A 20,494-nucleotide genomic window follows, 5' to 3' on the forward strand; every position below is an offset into this window, starting at 1 on the left:
AGGAGACACTACAGGTGAATACAGGTAGAATAAATGTCACTGATAGATATATCACCATGTGTATAAAGACTGTGTGTTTATCACTGATATACTTAAGATCTCCAGTCAGAGGAGAAGATGTTCCTCACTAGCATTGAGTTTGAGTAGAGAGATGGTGAATAAAAACCTCTTCCATCCATCCATCTATATATAGATATAGATATATATGCTATGTATGACTTCATACTGATTAGAGTATAAACCTCTTGAACTTCTCATCACATTAGTTATGAATGAACACAACAGAAACTAGTGATGGGAATTGCGGCTCTTTTTAGAGAACCGGCTCTTTCGGCTCCCAAATGGCTCTTCAGATTTCAGCTTCAGCTTAAATTAATTTATTACCAACAATAATGTAAAATTATGCGCAATATGAATTACTAATGTAAAAAAAACATGCACTATATCAAATGTTTCTTATATAAATACACTTTTATTTATACACTCTACAGAGTGATAAAAAAATAAATTAGAAAGGTTTAACTATTTACATATGAACTTAACTAACTTTTAACTATTTTAAACTTGTAGCTTTTTAATACTGAACACATTTAAAGTGAAACAACATACAGAAGCTTACAGAATCACACAACAAAATATAAATTAAAAAACAAAAAGAAAAAAATCAGCATCCAGAGTTTTGTCCTTCAGTGAAGATTTACATTGAGAAAGACCAAGTGCCTCAGCTTTGAGGGGCTGATCCTGTTTCTTCTCTCCGTAATGATCTGCCCTGTTTTGGAGAAGATTCTCTCTGTGCTGTGTGTGTAACTCCTCCCCTCTGATCAGCGCAGGCGCAGAGACGACACCACACATATTGACCAATCAAATGAGAGCGAGAGAGCGAGAGAGAGCGCATGCTCTCAGAACCGTTTCGTTCGCGACCGACACATAACTAGCGGGTACCGTTTGAAACAGGACATCTGCCTCAATGAAGCGTGTGAAGTGCGAGTTCATTAATATCAACGTGTCTACAAATATTACAGTGGTGAAAAACAATGAGAAAGCAAAAGGCACGCGCTCAACCCAGTTAGTGACGGATTGCGATGAGGGACACCTCTCGTGACTCCTCTGTTTTAACTGGACATGCGCAAATTCAGCGATTTTGATTATTTAAATGCTTGAAGTGATTGGAATCATACAGAAATTACTTTTATAGCACAGATCAGTAGAGACATATTCATATTAATTTGATCATTATTTGTTTTTTACTTTTCATGACGACAGGTGAGGCGCTGCCTGCCTCCACAGACCACCCATCCCTGAGTCCCCCCCACCGGTAGTTCCACTTCCGATGGTGAAACGCCGCGTATATGGGGATCGTTTAAAACGTATTAGTGTGGATGTAGACTTAAGTAACTGTTTCGATGAGAATTCATCTTTTTGTAGATTATCGGATATCGGTGGAGCAACAATATCTCTTTATATATAGATAATCTATATGTAGTACTAATATATCAATAGTACTACAACTACTATTAATACATTAACTTTCTTACCTTCATGTCCAAGTGTTATTCCAGACAGAGTCAGCAGACAGAAGAACAAACACAGAAGAGAGAGAGTGAAGGGAAGTTTAAAGTCCGACATGTTGTCACGAAGAAATGCTAACAGACGAGTTAAAAGTTGACTCTTCTTTTTTTCTCCCGTTTTCTTGTTGTCGTCGTTGTTCTTCTTCTACTGGTGTTATGTCGGTTGTCATCCATCTTGTTGGAGCATTACCGCCACCTTCTGCTGGAGTGTGAATCACACAACAGACTAACACTCTTTACCCCAAAACAAAACAAACCAACAAAACAATAATAATTAAATGAATTAAACTTCTTTTAATGTGTATTCATGGAGCTTTAATCCCTCAGATGATTCCTCATCATCTCATCCTCACTACAACTCAAGAGCTCCACTGACTCCTCGTCTCCTCACACCTACCTGAACCTATTCAACAGTGTCTCCTCTCTCCTTTTCCTACTTCCTTCCCTGGTACCTTTGACTCTCTTTTGAATATGATATAAATATCTCCCTTTCTCTTCTCTGTTCCACCTTTTTTTCACATTTGGTTGATTTCTCCCCAAATAAAACACCTCTTTACTGATACTGATCTTCATATCTGTGTTTCCTTTCTTTAAACTCGTTTAGCTGGTATTGAAAATATTATATTATTGAAAAGATTTAAATGGTAGCCTCTCATTAATACAAAATGTATTTTCTCTGCTTTGCTTTTAGAGAAAGATTTCCTGATCTTGAGCTCTTTGTAGTTCATCAATACTTCTGTCGTTTAAACTTCTCATTTTTCATGATTTAACATTATCATCCCTCCATCAAACTCTCTTTCTACGTTTTTCTAAAAGTATTCACTTCTTCTTATCAGAGTTATGAAACATCTGTAATATAACGATGTGTACGGTTATTTAAATCAGCTGAAGTATTATCAGTAGAATGTTTTTTGGCTGCTGGTCAATAAATCAGTTTTTTCTGCCACTTCTGAAACCTATGAAACATGAACTGTAAACACAGAGTCAGTAGAAATATGGAAACATTTATAAACCATAATCTCTGACTGCTTTAAGTTTTTAATACGAGGAAACAACCTGGAATGTTAAACATTTCACCTTCAGGAGAATAAATTCATTCTAAGTGTTTGTTTTTATTTTATATATTATTTTAATAAGTTGAATGAAAGAAAACTAAAAATGTGTGTTGTGACAGTTTTGATGTGTGAATAGAAACAGTTCAACACTGACTGATGGATATGTTTTTATTTTTCTTCATTTTACATGAAACATTCCCATTCTGATCCTGGATCAGTACGAAGCTCAAAGAACCTGAAGTGAGCGTTGCTCCCTCACGGTTCCTGAAATGTTTGTTAGAAATAAACGGTCCAGTTTACAGTAAAACATTTCATTTGTACATAAACAGAGGCCAGCAGCTTTCTGTCGTAATCCATTTCCTCTATATAGACAGAAAGAAATCACAACATTCACATTCCTTAATGTTTGTTCCCTTCTGTTCAGCAACGCCTGAAGCTATGGAAGCTCGTTTCCGCCACAAAAAAAATAAAAAAAATAAAATAAAAAATCTTTTTTCGTTTTTTTCATGAATAATTCTTAAGTCAAAGGCAGTCAAACACAAACATACAGTGGAACTAAAAAGTATAAACACACATATTCTTTTGAAACATACAAACAAACACTAAAGTTTCTACAGTCAGTGCAGGAGCATTAAGGCCAGAGGACACTAAGAGAAACAGAAGAAGAAGTAAAATCCACCTGAAGCACCCCACCTCTAAATGTGACGTTCAGATCAGAATCAAGTAAACACAAAAGTAACATTTCAGTTCAGTTATATTAATTTTCACACTACAGCTATTACATCTTCTCTTGAGCATCACAATCTTTGTTCCTTCAGTTAAGAGCTACAATAAGCAGCACAACAATCTCTTCTCAGTCACAGCTTATTTACACTATTAATGCTCAACCTTTAACCAAAAATACTGACTCAACCGTTTTTCATTATTGTCATTTGTTTTTGCTGACGTTCTAAGGCACAAGTTACTTGATAGACCTGAATGTAAGACAGATCTGAGAGCTGCTGGTTATTCAGGCCATTGTTTGGTTTCATTTGATCCTGAGCGTTTTGGCAGTAAACACTTGGAATTGATACAAACACATGATTTATCTCTGCCCAGTTTAAAAAATCCCTCATAAACACTTTCCTATTAAAAACAGTCGTATCCTGTATAGGGATGGTATCGTTTGTTTTTTTCCGATACCGGTGCTAATACAGTACTTTAAAAAAACAAAAACACAAAACGACGATTGACGGCATTAAAGAAAGGCTTTTTTTTTTTATTGCCAAGGCAATTTGTTTTCTTCAAATTGAACAATATATTAACTGTTTGAAGTATACCATAAATATAAATAAATACAAAACACTTGGCTTCAAACTACAGCTTCAAACTTTTTAACTTAAAGGAAGCACCGAAATCTGCGTTGTGTTTCGGTCCGGTAGGCACCGGTTGTCGGTACCCAACACTAATGCTGTATTAAAACACTGCTGCAGGAATACAACTTGTGACTCTTAAAGCTCCATCTAGTGGCTGACTGAGGACCTGCAGCAGCAACAGATTATTGACAGATTATTATTTCTGACATAACAAAACTAAAGTGACTAAAGAGTCAAATATGAAATGAATAATAAAGATCAGATTATTGCTGCTTTCATACCGCCATTATTTCTGTTATTGTCTTTATCAAACCTATATCACTTTAAAAAATATATATTATTGTTTATTTATTGTTTTCTTTTCAAGTTCTTTGTCAGCTTGATAACGGAGAAACTACCGGAGTGATTTTCATGAAACTGGTGGAACTTTGTATCTTTGGCTTATTAAATGTTGGAGTAGATCTGATACAATCAGTCACTCCCTCCCTCTAGATCATCTTTATACGACTCTGGATCGTTTCCATTCAGTTCCTCCGGAGAAGAACCTGCAGCAAAAAACATAAAAGAAAATAACATTACATCACATAAAGTCAACTTCTTACTGTAAAAGAGTTTTGGAGGAGGTGTAACTGTTCATTTTGTGCATTTGTTTTATTTGTTATATGTTGAAACAGTGAATTAGAGAATGAGAATCTCTGTGTACACGATAGAAGCAGAAAGCGCTGTGGAGCGACTGTAGACCTAAACACATATTGTATTTGGCTTCTGGAGGGATACTGAACTACTTGACTCAGCTGGAATAGACTAACTATATTGTTCTTGCTTTTACAAGTTGCTATTAGCTGCACCTAGGCTGCTTCAGTGTTATGCAGTTTCTGTCTGTGTGAGCTAGGTGTGATTTAGTTTCACTCGGTCAATTGCCCTGTTAAGTGAAAGGGGAGTGGCTTGCACTCCTGACAGACAATGAGCAATCAGTAGGTAGGTGTCCTTAACCGCTGCTGGTGGTTGGACGCGTCGGGCAAACGAAGGCAACAGGGCGGCTTTTTCAAGACAAACTTCGTCAAGCGAAGACTTCTCGAGCAAATGCTTGCGGGTCAGTAATCTGTTTATATTGAGTACCATGTGTTTGCATCCTATTTCTGTCCGTAGACATTGGGTCACTCCCATGTGCCGTGACCCCACTAACCTCATCCATCCTACTCTCTCAGGTCATGGCGAGCAAGTGGTGGTGGGGTGGGGGCTCTGGAATTGCCAGTCGGCAGTACCAAAAGCTGAGTTCATCTCAGGCTACGCTTCCTTGCTCTCCCTTAACTTTCTTGCTCTAACTGAGACCTGGATCACACCAGAAAACATCACCCATCCCGCAGCTCTGTCAGATGTGTACTCTTTCTCTCACACTCCCAGAGCTGCGAGGCGGGGTGGTGGTACTGGCCTGCTAATTTCCCCAAAATGGAAATACTCTCTTGTCTCTGTTCCTCAGTTCTCCCCGTCCTCTTTCGAATTTCATGCTCTTACTGTCACTTATCCAGCCAAGCTCACCATTGCTGTTGTGTATCGCCCACCAGGGCCTCTTGGTGAGTTCCTGGAGGAGCTCGACACATTAGTCTCGCACTTCCATGACGACGGCTCGGCGCTCATCCTGCTCGGTGACTTCAACATCCAGACCGATAAGCTTGAACCTCTTCTTTCCTTCTTCTCCTCCTTTGACCTTTACCACTCTTCTTCTCCTCCTACCCACAAGGCCGGCAACCAGCTGGACCTTATCTTCACTAGGCACTGTTCTACTGCTAACCTCTCTGTCACTCTCCTCCAGCTCTCTGACCACTATTTCATGTCCTACTCCCTATCCTCTGCCCCTTCACTTCCTCCACCTACCCACATGGTTTCTATCCGGAGTCATCTCTGCTCCCTCTCCCCTGCTGATCTTTCCTCTTCTGTTACCTCGGCTCTCTCTGACCCTGAATCCTTCTCTCTCCTATCCCCTGATACTGCTACTGATCTTCTCCTCTCCACCCTTACTTCTTCTTTGGACAAACTCTGTCCCTTCACCTCCAGGCCTGCACGCCCAACTCCACCTGCCCCGTGGCTGTCGGACTCAGTGCGTACTGATAGACGGAGCCTAAGAGAGGCTGAGCGTAAATGGAGAAAAGGCAAACTTGGCTTCTTGGCTGACATCTCGAAGTGGATGACGACACACCACCTCAAGCTCAACCTGGACACAACAGAGCTACTGTTCCTCCCAGGGAAGGGTTGCCTGCACTGAGACCTGTCCATCACCATTGATGATACCGTGGTAAAGGCCAACTGCAAGGAATCTGGGTGTGAACCTGAACGACCAACTATTGTTCTCAGCAAACATTTCATCCGTTACACGCTCCTGCAGATTCCTGCTCTACAACATCAGGAGGATTCGTCCCTTCCTCACTGACGAGACGGCGCAGGTTCTCATCCAGGCTCTTGTCATCTCCCGCCTGGACTACTGCAACTCACTACTTGCCAGAGCCCCGGCGTCGGCCATCAGACCTCTGGAGCTTGTCCAGAAAGCTGCAGCTCGTCTGGTGTCCAAGTTCTCCCACTCAACTTCCTTTCTCCATTCTCTAAACTGGCTCCCGGTAAGAGCTCACAACCAGTTTAAGACTCTGGCGCTAGAATACATGGCGGTTCAAAGAACAGCTCCTTCCTATCTCCAGGCCATGGTCAAGCCTTACACCCCCGCCCGACCACTTCACTCTGCTGCCTCCTGGCGGCCGATCGACCCGGTCACGGCTGTTTTCTGAAAAGTCACCTCGTCAAGAAGTACTACCCTGAGCCTTCCACTCAGCACTTATTGTATTCGTATTAGTTTGTTTCTGCGCTGTAGTTTATGCTCTTAGATGCTTGTTTAAAAAAAGGAGATGCACTTATGACTTCTGGTGACTAGTAGTTGAATATACTTATTGTAAGTCGCTTTGGATAAAAGCGTCTGCTGAATGACTAATGTAAAGGTAATGTAATGTTTTTGTATTTCATTTTCATTAAATGTGTAGCACCAGATTGAGCCTGTGTGACATCATTCTGTGCACCGCTACACCATATTTAATACTAACAGTCGTAATGAAACAATGATATGAGCGACTGGGGCTCCCTCACATGAGGGCTCTTTACCACGGCTGCCGCCCCACGCTCCTACTACTACTACAATGGTGGTCGGGAGTCTTGCATTAGCTGCTAGCTAGCTAAACTTACACAGTTAATACTGTCACAAATAAACATTTACAAGACATAATGGTGCCACCACCGTACAGTACAGCAAGAAACTCAAATTGGTTCTCACAAAGATAAATGCATAAGTAGACAGTCTACAAAGAGCTATGAAGCCTCTGCTGACTGAGATAGCAGACTCCTGGTTAAGCCAACCTTTTCCTTGCTGAGTGTATATGTTACACCAAGTTAACTTTAATAGTATAAAGTATTTTGGTGGTCCACACAAAAATACATTTTTGTATCTTTTAAAAGTCTGCTTTCAAACAGGTACTAGTGGATATTTATGATGTCAAATTCCTTGTCTGTCCAACATTCCATGGCAATAAATGGTTCTGATTCTGATTATACATTTTCCATTAATCACATGATCGTTGCGCACGCAGCCCTTTCTTTGCTAAACTGTGCTTGAAGCGGCTGCAACTCGTCTCGGTGTGATCAGCCCCACATGGATCATTGCTGATGTTTTTCTAAATTAACTACTTTCTTTGAACCTGAACCTAATTCTAACCTGAACCTCAGACCTTTGGAGGTCTGACAGAAGGTGAGGACCAGCCAAAGTGTCCTCACTCAAGAAACTCTAATTGGTTTTCACAAAGATAAAAGTACAAGTAGACACACACACACACCTTTATAACAGAAGTAGAGCTATGAAGCCTCTGTTGACTGAGGTAGCAGAACTGAAGGATCTTCACATGAAACCATTTCCAGGTGAACCGAACCGTTTTTCATCTGAATGGGACCGGTTTCCTCATCATCTGAACCATTTTCCTGCCGACAACGACCTGCAACACAGAAGTGAGTGAATACGTTACATAAAGTTACACAGGTACTAGTGGATATCAGTTGATGATGAAGTCATTTGTTTCTCCACCAAACATTCATGTTAAACCGGTGAAAACGTGGACAGATGACTTCTCGGGGAACTTACTTTCATACGTTAGTATATTCATGTTTCAAAGTTCTCTGCTTGACTGCTGTGTTGGTTCACTAATGCTTTAGTCTGATTGTAGAACAGCAGAAACTCTACATCTGTTCACACTGAACCACGGCCATCTATAAACTACGACATGAAAAAGATCTTCTCTGTCTGATGCACCTGCATTCTGCAATGTTGAGCTTCTACTGACTGTTGTGGATGAATTCACTTATTGTAAGTCTCTTTAGATAAAAGCTAAATTAATCATGTTCAAACATATATGACCATCTCATCATCTACAGAATTATGATTAACATCTCATTAAAACCTACTGTTCCATCAAATTAAGCTATTGGACTCTTAAAACTAAGACAAACTTATGTTCTCCAACAATAAAACATCATTAAATAGTTTGTTAGTTGTTGCCAGTATTTTAGCTGTTATATTCTGACAGATATTCAGACCTGAAAAATTAGCAGCATCACCAGAAGCATTGAGTCGACACACTAGTTGTATCAGAGCATCTGTTGTGTTGATGTCTGCACATTATGGACACACTGATAGAATATTTGATATAAACTTACTGTTCTTGTGGCGTTTTGTGATCCAATTCCTTAAAACAAGCAGAGCTTGATCACTGAAAACTCCTAAAACAAACACTAAAGCCAACCATCCGATGGCCACTTTGGTTGATGAGTCTTCAACCACTTTCTCTGAAACACATCACAAAAAGAAAATGTAACTGCATCTCATGTTCAGCACACAAGCGACACAAAACATCAATTACACATTTGAATCTAATAAGACATGAACAACAACAACAATGAAGTCTCACCACTGATGTACACAAAGACCTCAGAAGTAGAGTAGTTTGAGTAGAGATCAAACAATGAGACAGAATAGTTGGAGAGCTTTAGAGGAGCTGATGAGCAGATTTTCAGGCTACATCCACACTACTACAGGACGTCCACACGGGTGATTCAGCATTGTTTTTAAATGGTTTCTATCCATATTAACACGCCTGAAAACGACTAATCACTGGACATGCTGGTAACGGTAGTATTTTAGAACTCTTTAATAATAAAAGTTTGTGCTTGATACTTAAGATCTTCCTCTATGAACTCAAACGGAAACAAAAAGTTTGTGGGAAATTATAGTCCTGACCGATACAACTTCCTGTTTCCTGTCTAAATCTAGACCAGTTGAGACCTAGTGGATTCATTTACATTAGGACATTATTTCTTCTTATTACAAGTTTACTAAAATGTGTTGGAATATGTAAATGGCCATTGTCATATCTAAATATGAGCTAATATTAAATATTCAATATTCATTTCCAGAACATATATCTGAACATTGGATAAAGCCAGGATCAAAATTCTTTTTTGTGAATTTAGTAGAAATCTACAGACACAAATAGGGTAGTAGTAGTAGTAGTAGTAGTAGTATAGTAAAATAAACGTTTTCTTTCCACATGTCTGAAAGAAGACGTGTTATGGAAGATCTAACCAGCTGGTGAAGAACTATGTTTTTGTCTGGAGAGTCTTAACTTTCAGAGAGAAAAAGAAGTAAAATTCTCACTCTGAACCAAATAAAAAGCAACGATTAAAGATGTCTAAAGAAAACTCCTTTGAAAACTAATAAAACATGAAGAACAACAATGAAGTCTCACCACTGATGTGCACAGAGACATTAGAAGTAACTCTGTGCTTGATGTCTTCCTGCTCGACTACACAGTGATAGAGGTCCGTCTTGTTCACAGTGCTCTTCAGAGTGATGTCATAGCTGCCTCCTCTCTTTGAGACCTGTGGTTCCTCAGCAGGAAGTTTGTTTCCAGCACCGTCCTGCCATTCTACTTCAGGTTTTGGAAAAGCAAGGCGAACCTCACACTGTAACAGTGACCAGTACTTTGTGTCATGAAGAGTCCAGATGTATGGCTGTGGAGCTGCACCTGTGAACACAGAATTAACTAAAGATTATTAAGGACAACTGTAGAAATTATGATTAAGAGAGTGAAGAACAGAGAAATAAGAAGTCTTAACTCATTTAATCCATCGGTCACAATAGAGACCGTAAAAAAGGTTTCAGTTAAAAAGGCTCTAAAAATGTGACTGAAAATTATATCAATGAATTTCCAGCCAATCTTGAAATAATAAAAGGTGTGAAACAAATATGTGTTGTTTATCACCGTGCAGCTTTTGAAGCTCCGGACCCGAGTTTAACCCAGAAACCAGAAGAACCACATCAACCTCCACAAAGTTGTCTCAGAGTAAGAGGCTTGTGTCTGGGCAGAGTTAGGTCATAGTGTGTTTATTACCTTGTTTGTTTTGTTTTAAGTTTACTGTATCGTTAATGTGTTTGTGTTTACGGACCGCCGAGTTCCGTTAAAGCTGTGAAGAAACTACTGTTGTGTTCCATACTGCTGCAATAGTGTTATGTTTGATCATCACCGCGAGTGAAGTTGGTAATTGTGGCTTCATCAAAAACCATAACTGTGACTGGCCAAATCTAAGTTCACCAGTCGGATTTCTGTTTGATAAAGTAACAGTTTCTGTATTTTACTGCGGCGGTGATTACTTTGTGCATGTGTATTATGATAATAGCTGGATATGTGGTCTGTGCTCATACTCAAACCTTCACTGTTCACTCTGAAAGTGGAATAGTACTTTGACTTTTGACATTGTGAATGAATACTAATTAGAAGACTTAGTTTATAGTTTGGTTATTGGTCCCTGATCTCAGGGTGGTGCCTCGTTGTTAGTAACATTTGTTAATTTTATGGATATTAATAATTGTATTTAATGTCAATAATTTAGTTTTTTCATATTTGCTGATAACCAAACACGCTCCTGACAGATCCCAACACAGTGGGTCTCCACCATGAAGTGAATAAACAAACGATCCCAGATTAAGAGGTCTTTAAATCTCCTTCACATCTTCACAAACATTCTTTTGTACTGTTCCAGTCAGAGTCTGACCTTAAAAGACAGATCAGGAGAAAATCATTGTGATTGATGACGTCACTGAGCAGTGTGAGCGACTCCATTACTATTAATATTATTACTCAAAACACCTTCCCTTGAACACTACGTCCTTTAAACATCGAAGACGTAGAAATCAGTGACATCAAAATCTCACCTCGTCTGTCTTTTAAGATAGATCACCGTTTAAAAGTTATGTATTTATTATATTTACTCTCCAGGGGTTCTGGGTATTCAGTGTCAGTGGTGATTAATGACCAGATTTTTGGAAGAATAGAAGCTTCAAATGTGACCGATCAAACAATAGAGAACATGGAGGTACTGTATGAGAAGATCTGAATGAGACTGAGGTCTACAGCTCACACTTCACACATGATCATCAGTGACGTCACCGCTCACCTGAGATTTCTCCTGACCGGTCCTTAACGGAGAGCTCTGAAAGACAAACAGGATATTCATGATCGTTGATGATCCATATTGGCCGATACGTCGTTTTTTAATCTTTGTTTTGTTGTAGCAGCTGGTCTACAAGACTCCAGACTATTGAACCGCTCTGAAGTCAGCCATCAAATAATATTATTATTTATCCTTTTAATTTAAGTCTTCTATGGTGGCGATTTACATAAAAACACTAAATTAAAAAAAAAAATTCATTATTAGTTTTAATGATGTATTATAATCTCTTACAGCTCGTGTTCGGAAGTTAAACAGCTCATAATTCATCTCTAATCTCTATTTTATATTCATGTGAAAACATCTCCTTCAAACTACTGGATTTATTCAAGTTCTCCAATTCAGTGATTTGGCCGTCGCAATCTTGTTTTTATGCAACCAGTGAACAGGAAGTGACCATATTAGGACTGAGGAGTGACGTATACGTCTCTGGTAGAGACCTGTCAATCACGGTGTAGCCCCGCCCCTAAATCATCCCCTGCTTTATGGTCTGTTTGACTCTAAATGGACCATAATGTACTAAATGAACATCATGCTGTATTGAAGAAGACTTGAAACTAGAGATTGAGACCATAAACTCATGTTTACAATGTTTACTGAGGGAATAAATCAAGAGAGAAGTAGAGTCATTTTAGACTAGACTTCTATACAACCAGAGGAGTCGCCCCCTGATGGACACTAGAGAGAATGCAGCTTTAACACAGTGTGGATTGGATGTTAAGAGTAGGACTGAAACTCAATTACCTTCAAGACCGCCAGAGTCACCTCCCTTCTGAAGAAACCATCACTTGACCCCTCTGATGTCAAGAACTTCAGACCGGTTTCTCTTCTACTCTTTCTATCCAAAACACTTCAACGTGCTGTCTTTAACCAACTGTCTTCCTATCTCCACCAAAACAGCTTTTTGGACCCTCACCAGTCCGGGTTCAAAGTGGGTCACTTGACAGAGACGGCCCTCCTTGCGGTGACAGAGTCGCTTCACGCCGCGAGAGCTAACTCTCTCTCCTCTGTCCTGATTCTCCTGGACTTGTCTGCGGCGTTTGACACTGTGAACCATCAAATCCTCCTCTCATCCCTCGAGGGGATGGGCGTCTCAGGCTCTGCACTCTCCCTGTTTGCATCCTACCTGACGGGTCGATCCTACCAGGTGACCTGGAGGGGGGCCGTGTCGGAACCACGCATGCTGACTACGGGGGTGTCATTTCCCCCCGGTGACACCCAAGTGGAGACGCGCATCGCTGCGTGTTTGGCTGACATCTCGAAGTGGATGACGACACACCACCTCAAGCTCAACCTAGACAAAACTGAGCTACTGTTCCTCCCGGGGAAGGGTTGCCCGCACCGGGACCTGTCCATCACCATTGATGATACCGTGGTGACGCCAACTCGGACTGCGAGGAACCTGGGTGTGACCCTGGATGACCAACTGTCATTCTCGGCAAACATTTCATCCGTTACACGCTCCTGCAGATTCCTGCTCTACAACATCAGGAGGATTCGTCCCTTCCTGACTGACGAGACGGAGCAGGTTCTCATCCAGGCTCTTGTCATCTCCCGCCTGGACTACTGCAACTCTCTACTCGCCGGAGCCCCGCGTTGGCCATCAGACCTCTGGAGCTTGTCCAGAAAGCCGCAGCTCGCCTGGTGTTCAATCGCCCCAAGTTCTCCCACACAACTTCCTTTCTCTGTTCTCTACACTGGCTACCTGTAAGAGCTCGCATCCAGTTTAAGACTCTGGTGCTAGAATACAGGGCAGTGAAAGGAACAGCTCCTTCCTATCTCCAGGCCACGGTCAAGCCTCACACCCCCGCCCGACCACTTCGCTCTGCTGCCTCGGGGCGATCGGTCGCCCCGTCACTCAGAGGTCTTGGTGGCCGATCGACCCGGTCACGGCTGTTTTCTGTCCTGGCCCCACAGTGGTGGAATGAACTTCCCACTGACGTCAGGACAGCGGAGTCGCTGCCCATCTTTCGGCGCAGGCTGAAAACCCACCTCTTCAGGAAGTGCTACCCTGAGCCTTCCACTTAGCACTTATTTTTTTCATACTAGCTTGTTGCACTTATTGTATTCGTATTACTTATAGCACTAACCGTTTTTCTTGTTTCTGCACTGTACTTTGGCTCCGAGTTATGCTCTGCTTCATGCTCTTAGATGCTTGTTTGGAAAAGGAAATGTACTTATGACTTATGGTGACTAGTAGTTCTTTTGATTACCAATGTTGAATGCACTTATTGTAAGTCGCTTTGGATAAAAGCGTCTGCTAAATGACTGTAATGTAATGTAATTTAATTACTTTAAATCCAAATTCTTTACATCCAGGCTTCTTTAGACTTCCTAACACTGGCTCTAAGCAACTTATAATACATCATTAAAACTGTCGATGACAAGATCAAAGTATTTCAACCATTTTTATGCCATCAACCACTATAGAGGACATCAAAAAGGTACAGAGATAACATTTAGAGTCTTTGACGTTGACAACAACTTCAGGATGGTGGAGTAAAAAGTTATTCTGGAGCCTTGAAACCCAGAAAGTGGAACTTAAATCCACTAGATGGGTTTAGTTTTGACAGATAATATTATTGTGTGCTATTTAAGCAATAGAAATGTTGATTCTTCTAAAAAGAAAACCAACTAGTTGTTTTGTTTTATTTTCTCTTCTGTACATTTGCTATTGCTCCTTAATAAAGCAAACTTCTTCTTTATCCGATTACTCGAATAATCAATGTAATAATCAGTAGAATACTCAATAAAATAATGGTTGAGAGTGAAATGATCCCCAACTTTGGAGGATTTTGTTTGTTCAGGTGTTGCCATCACGCTTCACTTTCCTGCCAGTGAGCCGCAGAATAAGTGACAGCTGGAGATACCAAAAGTAAATTTAAGATTAACGGTTTAATTAAAGTACTCACCAACAACAAGCTCAATGTAGAAGGTTTGACGTGGCTGAAGTTGTGGAAAAACACAGATGTAATTTCCACTGTCAGCCATCTTGGTATTTCTGATGATTATGGAGGCATTGCCGTGATTCAGTTGATCTTCAAAATGTGAGACTCGTCCTTTGAACTCTTCACTCTGACCATCATGACCGTTGTTGTAATGAGTCGCTGCATCATAAAAGAAAACCTCCTTCTGACGTTGATCTTTCTGAGCTTCTTTCTTCCAGTGAAAGGCAGCTGCTGTGATGTCCTGCTTGTTGCTGAGAGAACAAGGTAAGATCACATCACTCCCGTCCTCAACAACCATTCTGACGCCTGAAAGACAAAGCATGTTAGAATCATTAGGTTTAAATAGAGAAAGTCAGGTTAAGAGGAGACACTACAGGTGAATACAGGTCAAAATAAATGTCACAAAGCAATGAAACAAAATAATTGGTGAGCTTTAGAGGTGCTAATAAGCAGATTTTCAGGCTACATCCACACTACTACGTTTCCGTTAAAAAAACGGTGATTGGGCTTTGCCATGTGGTCTGAACAAAGGGAGCACAGAAGTTGGGCCTGCAGACTAGTCAGCAGTCTGATTTGAGTTAAGATCACACCAAGCTCTCTGATACATTATGTCTCACCTAAGTGTATAAGTGTTTTTATCCAAACTCAACACTGAGATCTCATTGGACGAGGGCCATAGTCACCGTAGAGGATTTCCTGCACTACGGCATCTATAAAAAACAGCATCACCTCCAACGCGCCGCCGTCCTGTCCGACTCAAGTTGGTGGAAGGAGGCGCACAACGTTGTGGCTTTTGAAGAAAACCCTAGGTCATAGTCTTAACTTCGCTGGACGAACAATAGACGATCTTGGTTTTTTTGGATCCTGAAGAAGAGAACAGATAACGTCCATGCCCCGTTCTCTCCTCGTTAATGTCGACATTTTGATGGTCATAGCGATGAGAATCCCCTTAACTTCCAAGGAACCCCGCAGCAATACCGAGGGTTTGTCGCCGTGCAGCTTAAAGCTCCGGACTTCGAATTTAACCAAGAAACTCGAAGAACCACATCGACCGCTGCGAAGTCGTCTCACAGTAAGAGGCTTGGTGTCTGGGCAGAGTTAGGTCACAGTTTACTGTATTGTTATAACGTGTTCGTATGTGTGTTTACGGACAGCCGAGTTATGTTAGTGCTGTTTGAAAACTGTTGTGTTCCATACTGCTGCAATAGTGTTGTGTTAGATCATCACCGTGAATAAGGTTGGGAACTGAAACTTTTAACTAAAAAAATTTGTTAAAAGACCAGAACCGCGGCTGGCCAAATCTGAGTTCGCCAGTCAGGTTTCTGTGTGCTGTGTGATAGAGAAGTAGTTCCTATATGGAGCTCGGATTGATCGATGCTATGCTAACATTGTAGAAGCTCCATCAACACTCAACATAACGTCATCTAGACGTAAATACGACAGCGTCTATTCATTGTTTGTACATACACACATAGTTTGGTCTCTACTAATATGAGGTATCGTAGAGCTCCGGGTGAACACAAGACAGCTACAGTATTTGTTTCCTTAATCAACAACGGCAGTGATGACAGGTGGAACATCTCAACGCTGACAGGCTATTGCGCCGCAGCGTCGCGCAATCTTTTCGGTGAAGTTGAAAAAGTTCAACTTGCGCGATTGATGCGAATTTGCCATCGCCAATTCACGTCACTCCAGTCTCATCTCGTCTGTGCATAGACTTTGTATGTAATCTACTTGCGCAAATTATTCACGCCGCGGTTGGTGTGAACGCAACATCAGGTTAAATACCGGTGTTACACCCCCTACTGGTTTTCAAACCTACTGGTTTCCATACCGTGCTTAATACCGTAATTAACAAATAATACATTCAAGAATACTCAATTCTGTTAAGTTTAAGTGCAACATGAGGTATGTTGATGGAAACAGGGGATGCCTTAGATAATTTGTCCACAGGGAAGACAAAATGCTCCAAAACTTGCTACTTAAATGACGCCGGGAGCTTCTCAAGTTCCTCCTCTCCTCCATGACTTTCACCGTTAGATGCTTTTAACCTGCTCAGTTCACGTGAACACACTACTGCTTCATATCTGTTCACTGACACTCTGCATTGATATTCGGGGACTTGTTACTTAACCTGTTATGTTCGGTTTTTTTTGGTACAGCCATGATGTTCGCGGTGCATGTTTAATCATCCAAAAGTGGCCAGAAACCAAAAAAATCCTAATTAATATAGTTTGTACCTCATCACCAACTCCATTACAACAATTCAATCAGTATTTAGTGGAATGGAGTTATTCACCCCTCCATAGATCATAGTTCAATCAGGATAACTCACTCATTTTCATGAAAAATATATGTTCAAACATTTTTTTAGGTACTTTGGAAAAACCTAGATATAAATTACATTAGTCTACCATAACACGTATTTATTTCAATTTTTTTTGTACATTTTGAAACTTTCTTTTTGTCATGGGGTGATGTAGATAAATAGAGATGAGACACCTCTGCTGTTCAGGGTCATATTGACCCACTCACTCAAAACCAAGTCAAATGAGTCATAAGGATTTGTATTGAAAGTAAACTTAATTTATGTTCATTTATAGTGTTAAACAGACATTTACAAAAATGAACAAGAGATGAGCTTAATGAACGAGGGGTGTGTGTGTGTGTGTGTGTGTGTGTGTGTGTGTGTGTGTGTGTGTGTGTGTGTGTGTGTGAAATGGGGTGAAATATGGTGGGAGGGAGTAAGAAATACTTTGTCTCACGTTTTCAAATAAAGAAATGGTCTAAACTTGACACTTCTGACCCCTTATAGTTTCCATTTTCACTGGCGGGTCAAATTGACCTGAACATCATCTCTGTTATATAAACCTGCAGGGGGTGGTTTGCAAATGCATGAGATTTTTTTTTTTTTTTTAAATGTATAAACGTTGATTACACTAATTAAGGCAAGCAGAAGAAGTTTCATACAGAAAAAGTACTTCAAAATATTTTATATAGATTTTCAAACTTTGAAACGGGTCAATTTGACCCGGAACATAACGGGAAGGTTAAAAAGGAACAGCAGCAGTAACACGTTATTACACACTATGATGATTAAACTGTAAAAAATAAAAAATAAATCGATCCGTGATCGGTTACACCACTAATATACATATTACATCGTATTTCTGGAATCATACCAACAATAGATATCTGCACACTTAAATCTATATTTAGCTTTTGGTCTGAGACTACATCCACACGACTCCGTTTCTATTTGGTAACGCATATGTTTTGCTCCGGTCACACTGAGCGTCCGCACTACGCCGGTGTTACGGTTTAACTCGGGACCCTGTTAACTGGCGACCTTCAGCCGAAAGCGTCTGTTGTTGTCATAGTTACGGCAGCTGTTGTAAATAGTCAGAGAACACGTAGCTGTCCTCGTGAATGCCGCATTGATTAGTTTTGCATTACGGTGTCAAACCTTCTCATTTACAGTCTTTGGTCAAAACAGACCGGATTCCACGTTGGAGAGTCTTTGGAGAAAACGAGTCCACTCGAGTTTGAAACGTCGCGTGTTGTTTGTGTTGAAACAGGAAGAGAGCGCGTTGCTCTTCCTTTGAAATAATAAAGTTGGTAAAAAAAAACACATAAACGTCTTTGGAGCCTGTTTTGTTCAAACATGTGTCACGTAGAAGAACTCTGTAGCACAGTTAAAATAAGACAAATATATATATATATATATATATATATATATATATATATATATATATATATATATATATATATATATAAATATAAATATATATATATAAATATAAGAGAGAGAGAGAGAGAGAGAGAGAGAGAGAGAGAGAGAGAGAGAGAGAGAGAGAGAGAGAGAGACGCAGCGCTGTAACTAACGTTAAGTCTGAAAAATAAATAAAACGTATGAAACTTTCCACGAACTGTATCTGTTTGAGTTTATAGAGGAAGATTTGAGAGAAGATCTTAAGTATCAAACACGTACTTACGATCATTAAAGACTACTTTATTACTCTGGTTGCTTAGTTACAAAATACGGCAATCTACTTCCTGTTTACATCGGCGCGTGCCCAGTGTACGTGAAGAGTCACGTGATATTCGTTTTCAGGCGTGTAATATGGACGGAGATCATTTGGGAAACGATGGCTGAAACGCCGTGTGGACGGAGATCGTTTTCGTAGTATGGATGTAGCCTGAGAGACCATCATCAGAGCATTATGCTCCAACCCTAAAAACAAAGTGTTCTCAGCATGGATCTCAGTGCGCAGATAGCAAAAATCCAAGATGGCGGCTCGGTGCTCTCGGTTGAACAGTAGCGTTTTGTTTATTTGTGTATGTTAAGTGTACTGGTTCAAACACTTGGTACACGTATGGACGGGCAGAACTGCTCAACATTAGAAATGAATCTCAGGATTCTTGTTGGTTTAGAGATTGGTCCCAATGCTAACGCTAAGTTAGCCCTTGAGTGCTGCACGACGCCATCACCAGCCAGCTGAGCTGTGATCATAGCAGGAGACTTTAAAATCACACGGACGTAAAGACTATCATGTCCAAACTGCACAGAAATGTAAGACTTCCAACCAGAGGCGAGAACATTCTTGATCAGGTCTACACAAACGTCCCGGGCGCATATAAAACCGCACCATCTCCCCACCTAGGCCTAGCAGACCGATCCGGTGTTTTCATGGATCTGTAATAATGATACAATAATACTGTGCTGATGACCTTTAGCTAAACATTAAGCTACTACATTAACATTACGCGAGCTAACGCTAGCGTGGACAGACACAGACTATCTCAAGCTTAGCTTAGCATCGATACACTACGTAGTGAGCATTGGTTTACGTACCGTGATCGAGTCCGTGGGTTAATCCAGAGCATGTCAACAGACAGAAGACCACAGACAGAACGTGTGGAGAAGACATCCGACGTTTAACACGAAGCCGATCGTCCCAGAGACACGAGAGGAGAGCAGCTACCGAGGCTAACACAGAGACACTTCGTGCAGTAGCATCTTTGCTAACAGTTAGTTCACAGCTAGTGAGCTGGGGAGTTTGTTGCCCAAAGTTATTTCTGCTAAATATCTGACCCAGACTAGTACTATAACGTTACTACTCAGACTACTACTATACTACTCCGACTCCTACTACTATTTCGAACTATATTACTCCTTCCGCTGACCCTTCTGCCCCGTTTCTGCCCCTTCTGCTCCTCCTCCTCCTCCTCCTTCTTCTTCGTTGTTTCCGGTAGACTATGAGCGGCTTTAGTGCGTTGCTGCCTCCCACAGCATTTTCTATGAATCATCAGGATCGGGTTCTTATATCCGTCCTCTGAACATCTCATAATATTTACGGACCGTGTCCTGAATATATCCATCTTTCGTCACATAACATACAACACGTGATAGTGTAAAGACCTTACTCTTACAGCCTCTGATCGTCTATGTTCCTCTTTCAGCTGAAGGTCGTGTTTCAGTTCTTTGACCCTGATAGAACCCGAACCTCCGTGTTTGAGGCCGAGCTGAAGCTTCTTTAAGACTCTCTGTGTCCATCGGGTATCGAACCCTGATCCATCTGCTCCGTGTTCCTCCAGGAACACATCTACCGAAGACATCTCTCATTCCACCTCTCTTATACTTCCAAACTGATACAGGAACAAAGCCACGTCTATACATACTTCAGGGTGTGCAGCACTCCCACGAGCTAAAAGACATTTTCAGAATAAAGGCCTCAGTGGAATCTACAGTCTCTCTCTCTCTCTCTCTCTCTCTCTCTCTCTCTCTCTCTCTCTCTCTCTCTCTCTCTCTCTCTCTCTCTCTATATATATATATATATATACATATATTGTAGTGCCAACAACACACATTGCTTTCAACACAAAGAAAAAATATCAGTAGTTAAAAAGTAATTCTGGATGATTTGGGAGTGCAATAGTTCATTTTTCATTGATTAATATAGAACATAAAGGCG

At 40.7% G+C, this 20,494-nt stretch overlaps 1 protein-coding gene across 4 annotated transcripts; it reads right to left on the reverse strand.

Annotated features, from left to right (window-relative positions):
- Positions 1–2,777: 2,777 nt before the first annotated feature.
- On the reverse strand, positions 2,778–20,183 carry LOC137880647 (V-set domain-containing T-cell activation inhibitor 1-like). Of its 4 annotated transcripts, none has more exons than XM_068722130.1 (7): positions 19,953–20,183; positions 14,484–14,825; positions 11,518–11,553; positions 9,810–10,088; positions 8,722–8,850; positions 7,848–8,003; positions 2,778–4,523 (listed from the first exon to the last, which is right to left on the reverse strand). In XM_068722130.1, the coding sequence occupies exons 2-6, from the start codon at positions 14,815–14,817 to the stop codon at positions 7,867–7,869; spliced, it is 915 nt and encodes a 304-aa protein (XP_068578231.1). In that variant the 5' UTR covers positions 14,818–14,825; positions 19,953–20,183; the 3' UTR covers positions 2,778–4,523; positions 7,848–7,866. The 4 variants fall into 4 exon arrangements, with proteins under 4 accessions (XP_068578231.1, XP_068578230.1, XP_068578227.1 ...); XM_068722129.1 differs by having other exon boundaries at positions 19,947–20,183; XM_068722126.1 differs by having other exon boundaries at positions 19,375–20,183.
- Between the last annotated feature and the right edge of the window lie 311 nt (positions 20,184–20,494).

Source organism: Cebidichthys violaceus, unplaced genomic scaffold, assembly GCF_023349555.1.
Source record: "Cebidichthys violaceus isolate CVI_PGR_0920_01 unplaced genomic scaffold, fCebVio1.0.p SCAF_29, whole genome shotgun sequence".
NCBI lineage: Eukaryota > Metazoa > Chordata > Actinopteri > Perciformes > Stichaeidae > Cebidichthys > Cebidichthys violaceus.

What these genes read in the sequence shown, in the direction of transcription:
- LOC137880647 (XM_068722126.1), bottom strand. Translation starts at nt 19,450, where the DNA reads ATGTCTTCTCCACACGTTCTGTCTGTGGTCTTCTGTCTGTTGACATGC. An exon ending in CCGGTCAGGAGAAATCTCAG is followed by an intron (nt 10,089 to 11,517) that starts GTGAGCGGTGAC and finishes CTGTGTTCACAG; the next exon opens with GTGCAGCTCCACAGCCATAC. An exon ending in CACAAAACGCCACAAGAACA is followed by an intron (nt 8,004 to 8,721) that starts GTAAGTTTATAT and finishes TCTGTGTTGCAG; the next exon opens with GTCGTTGTCGGCAGGAAAAT.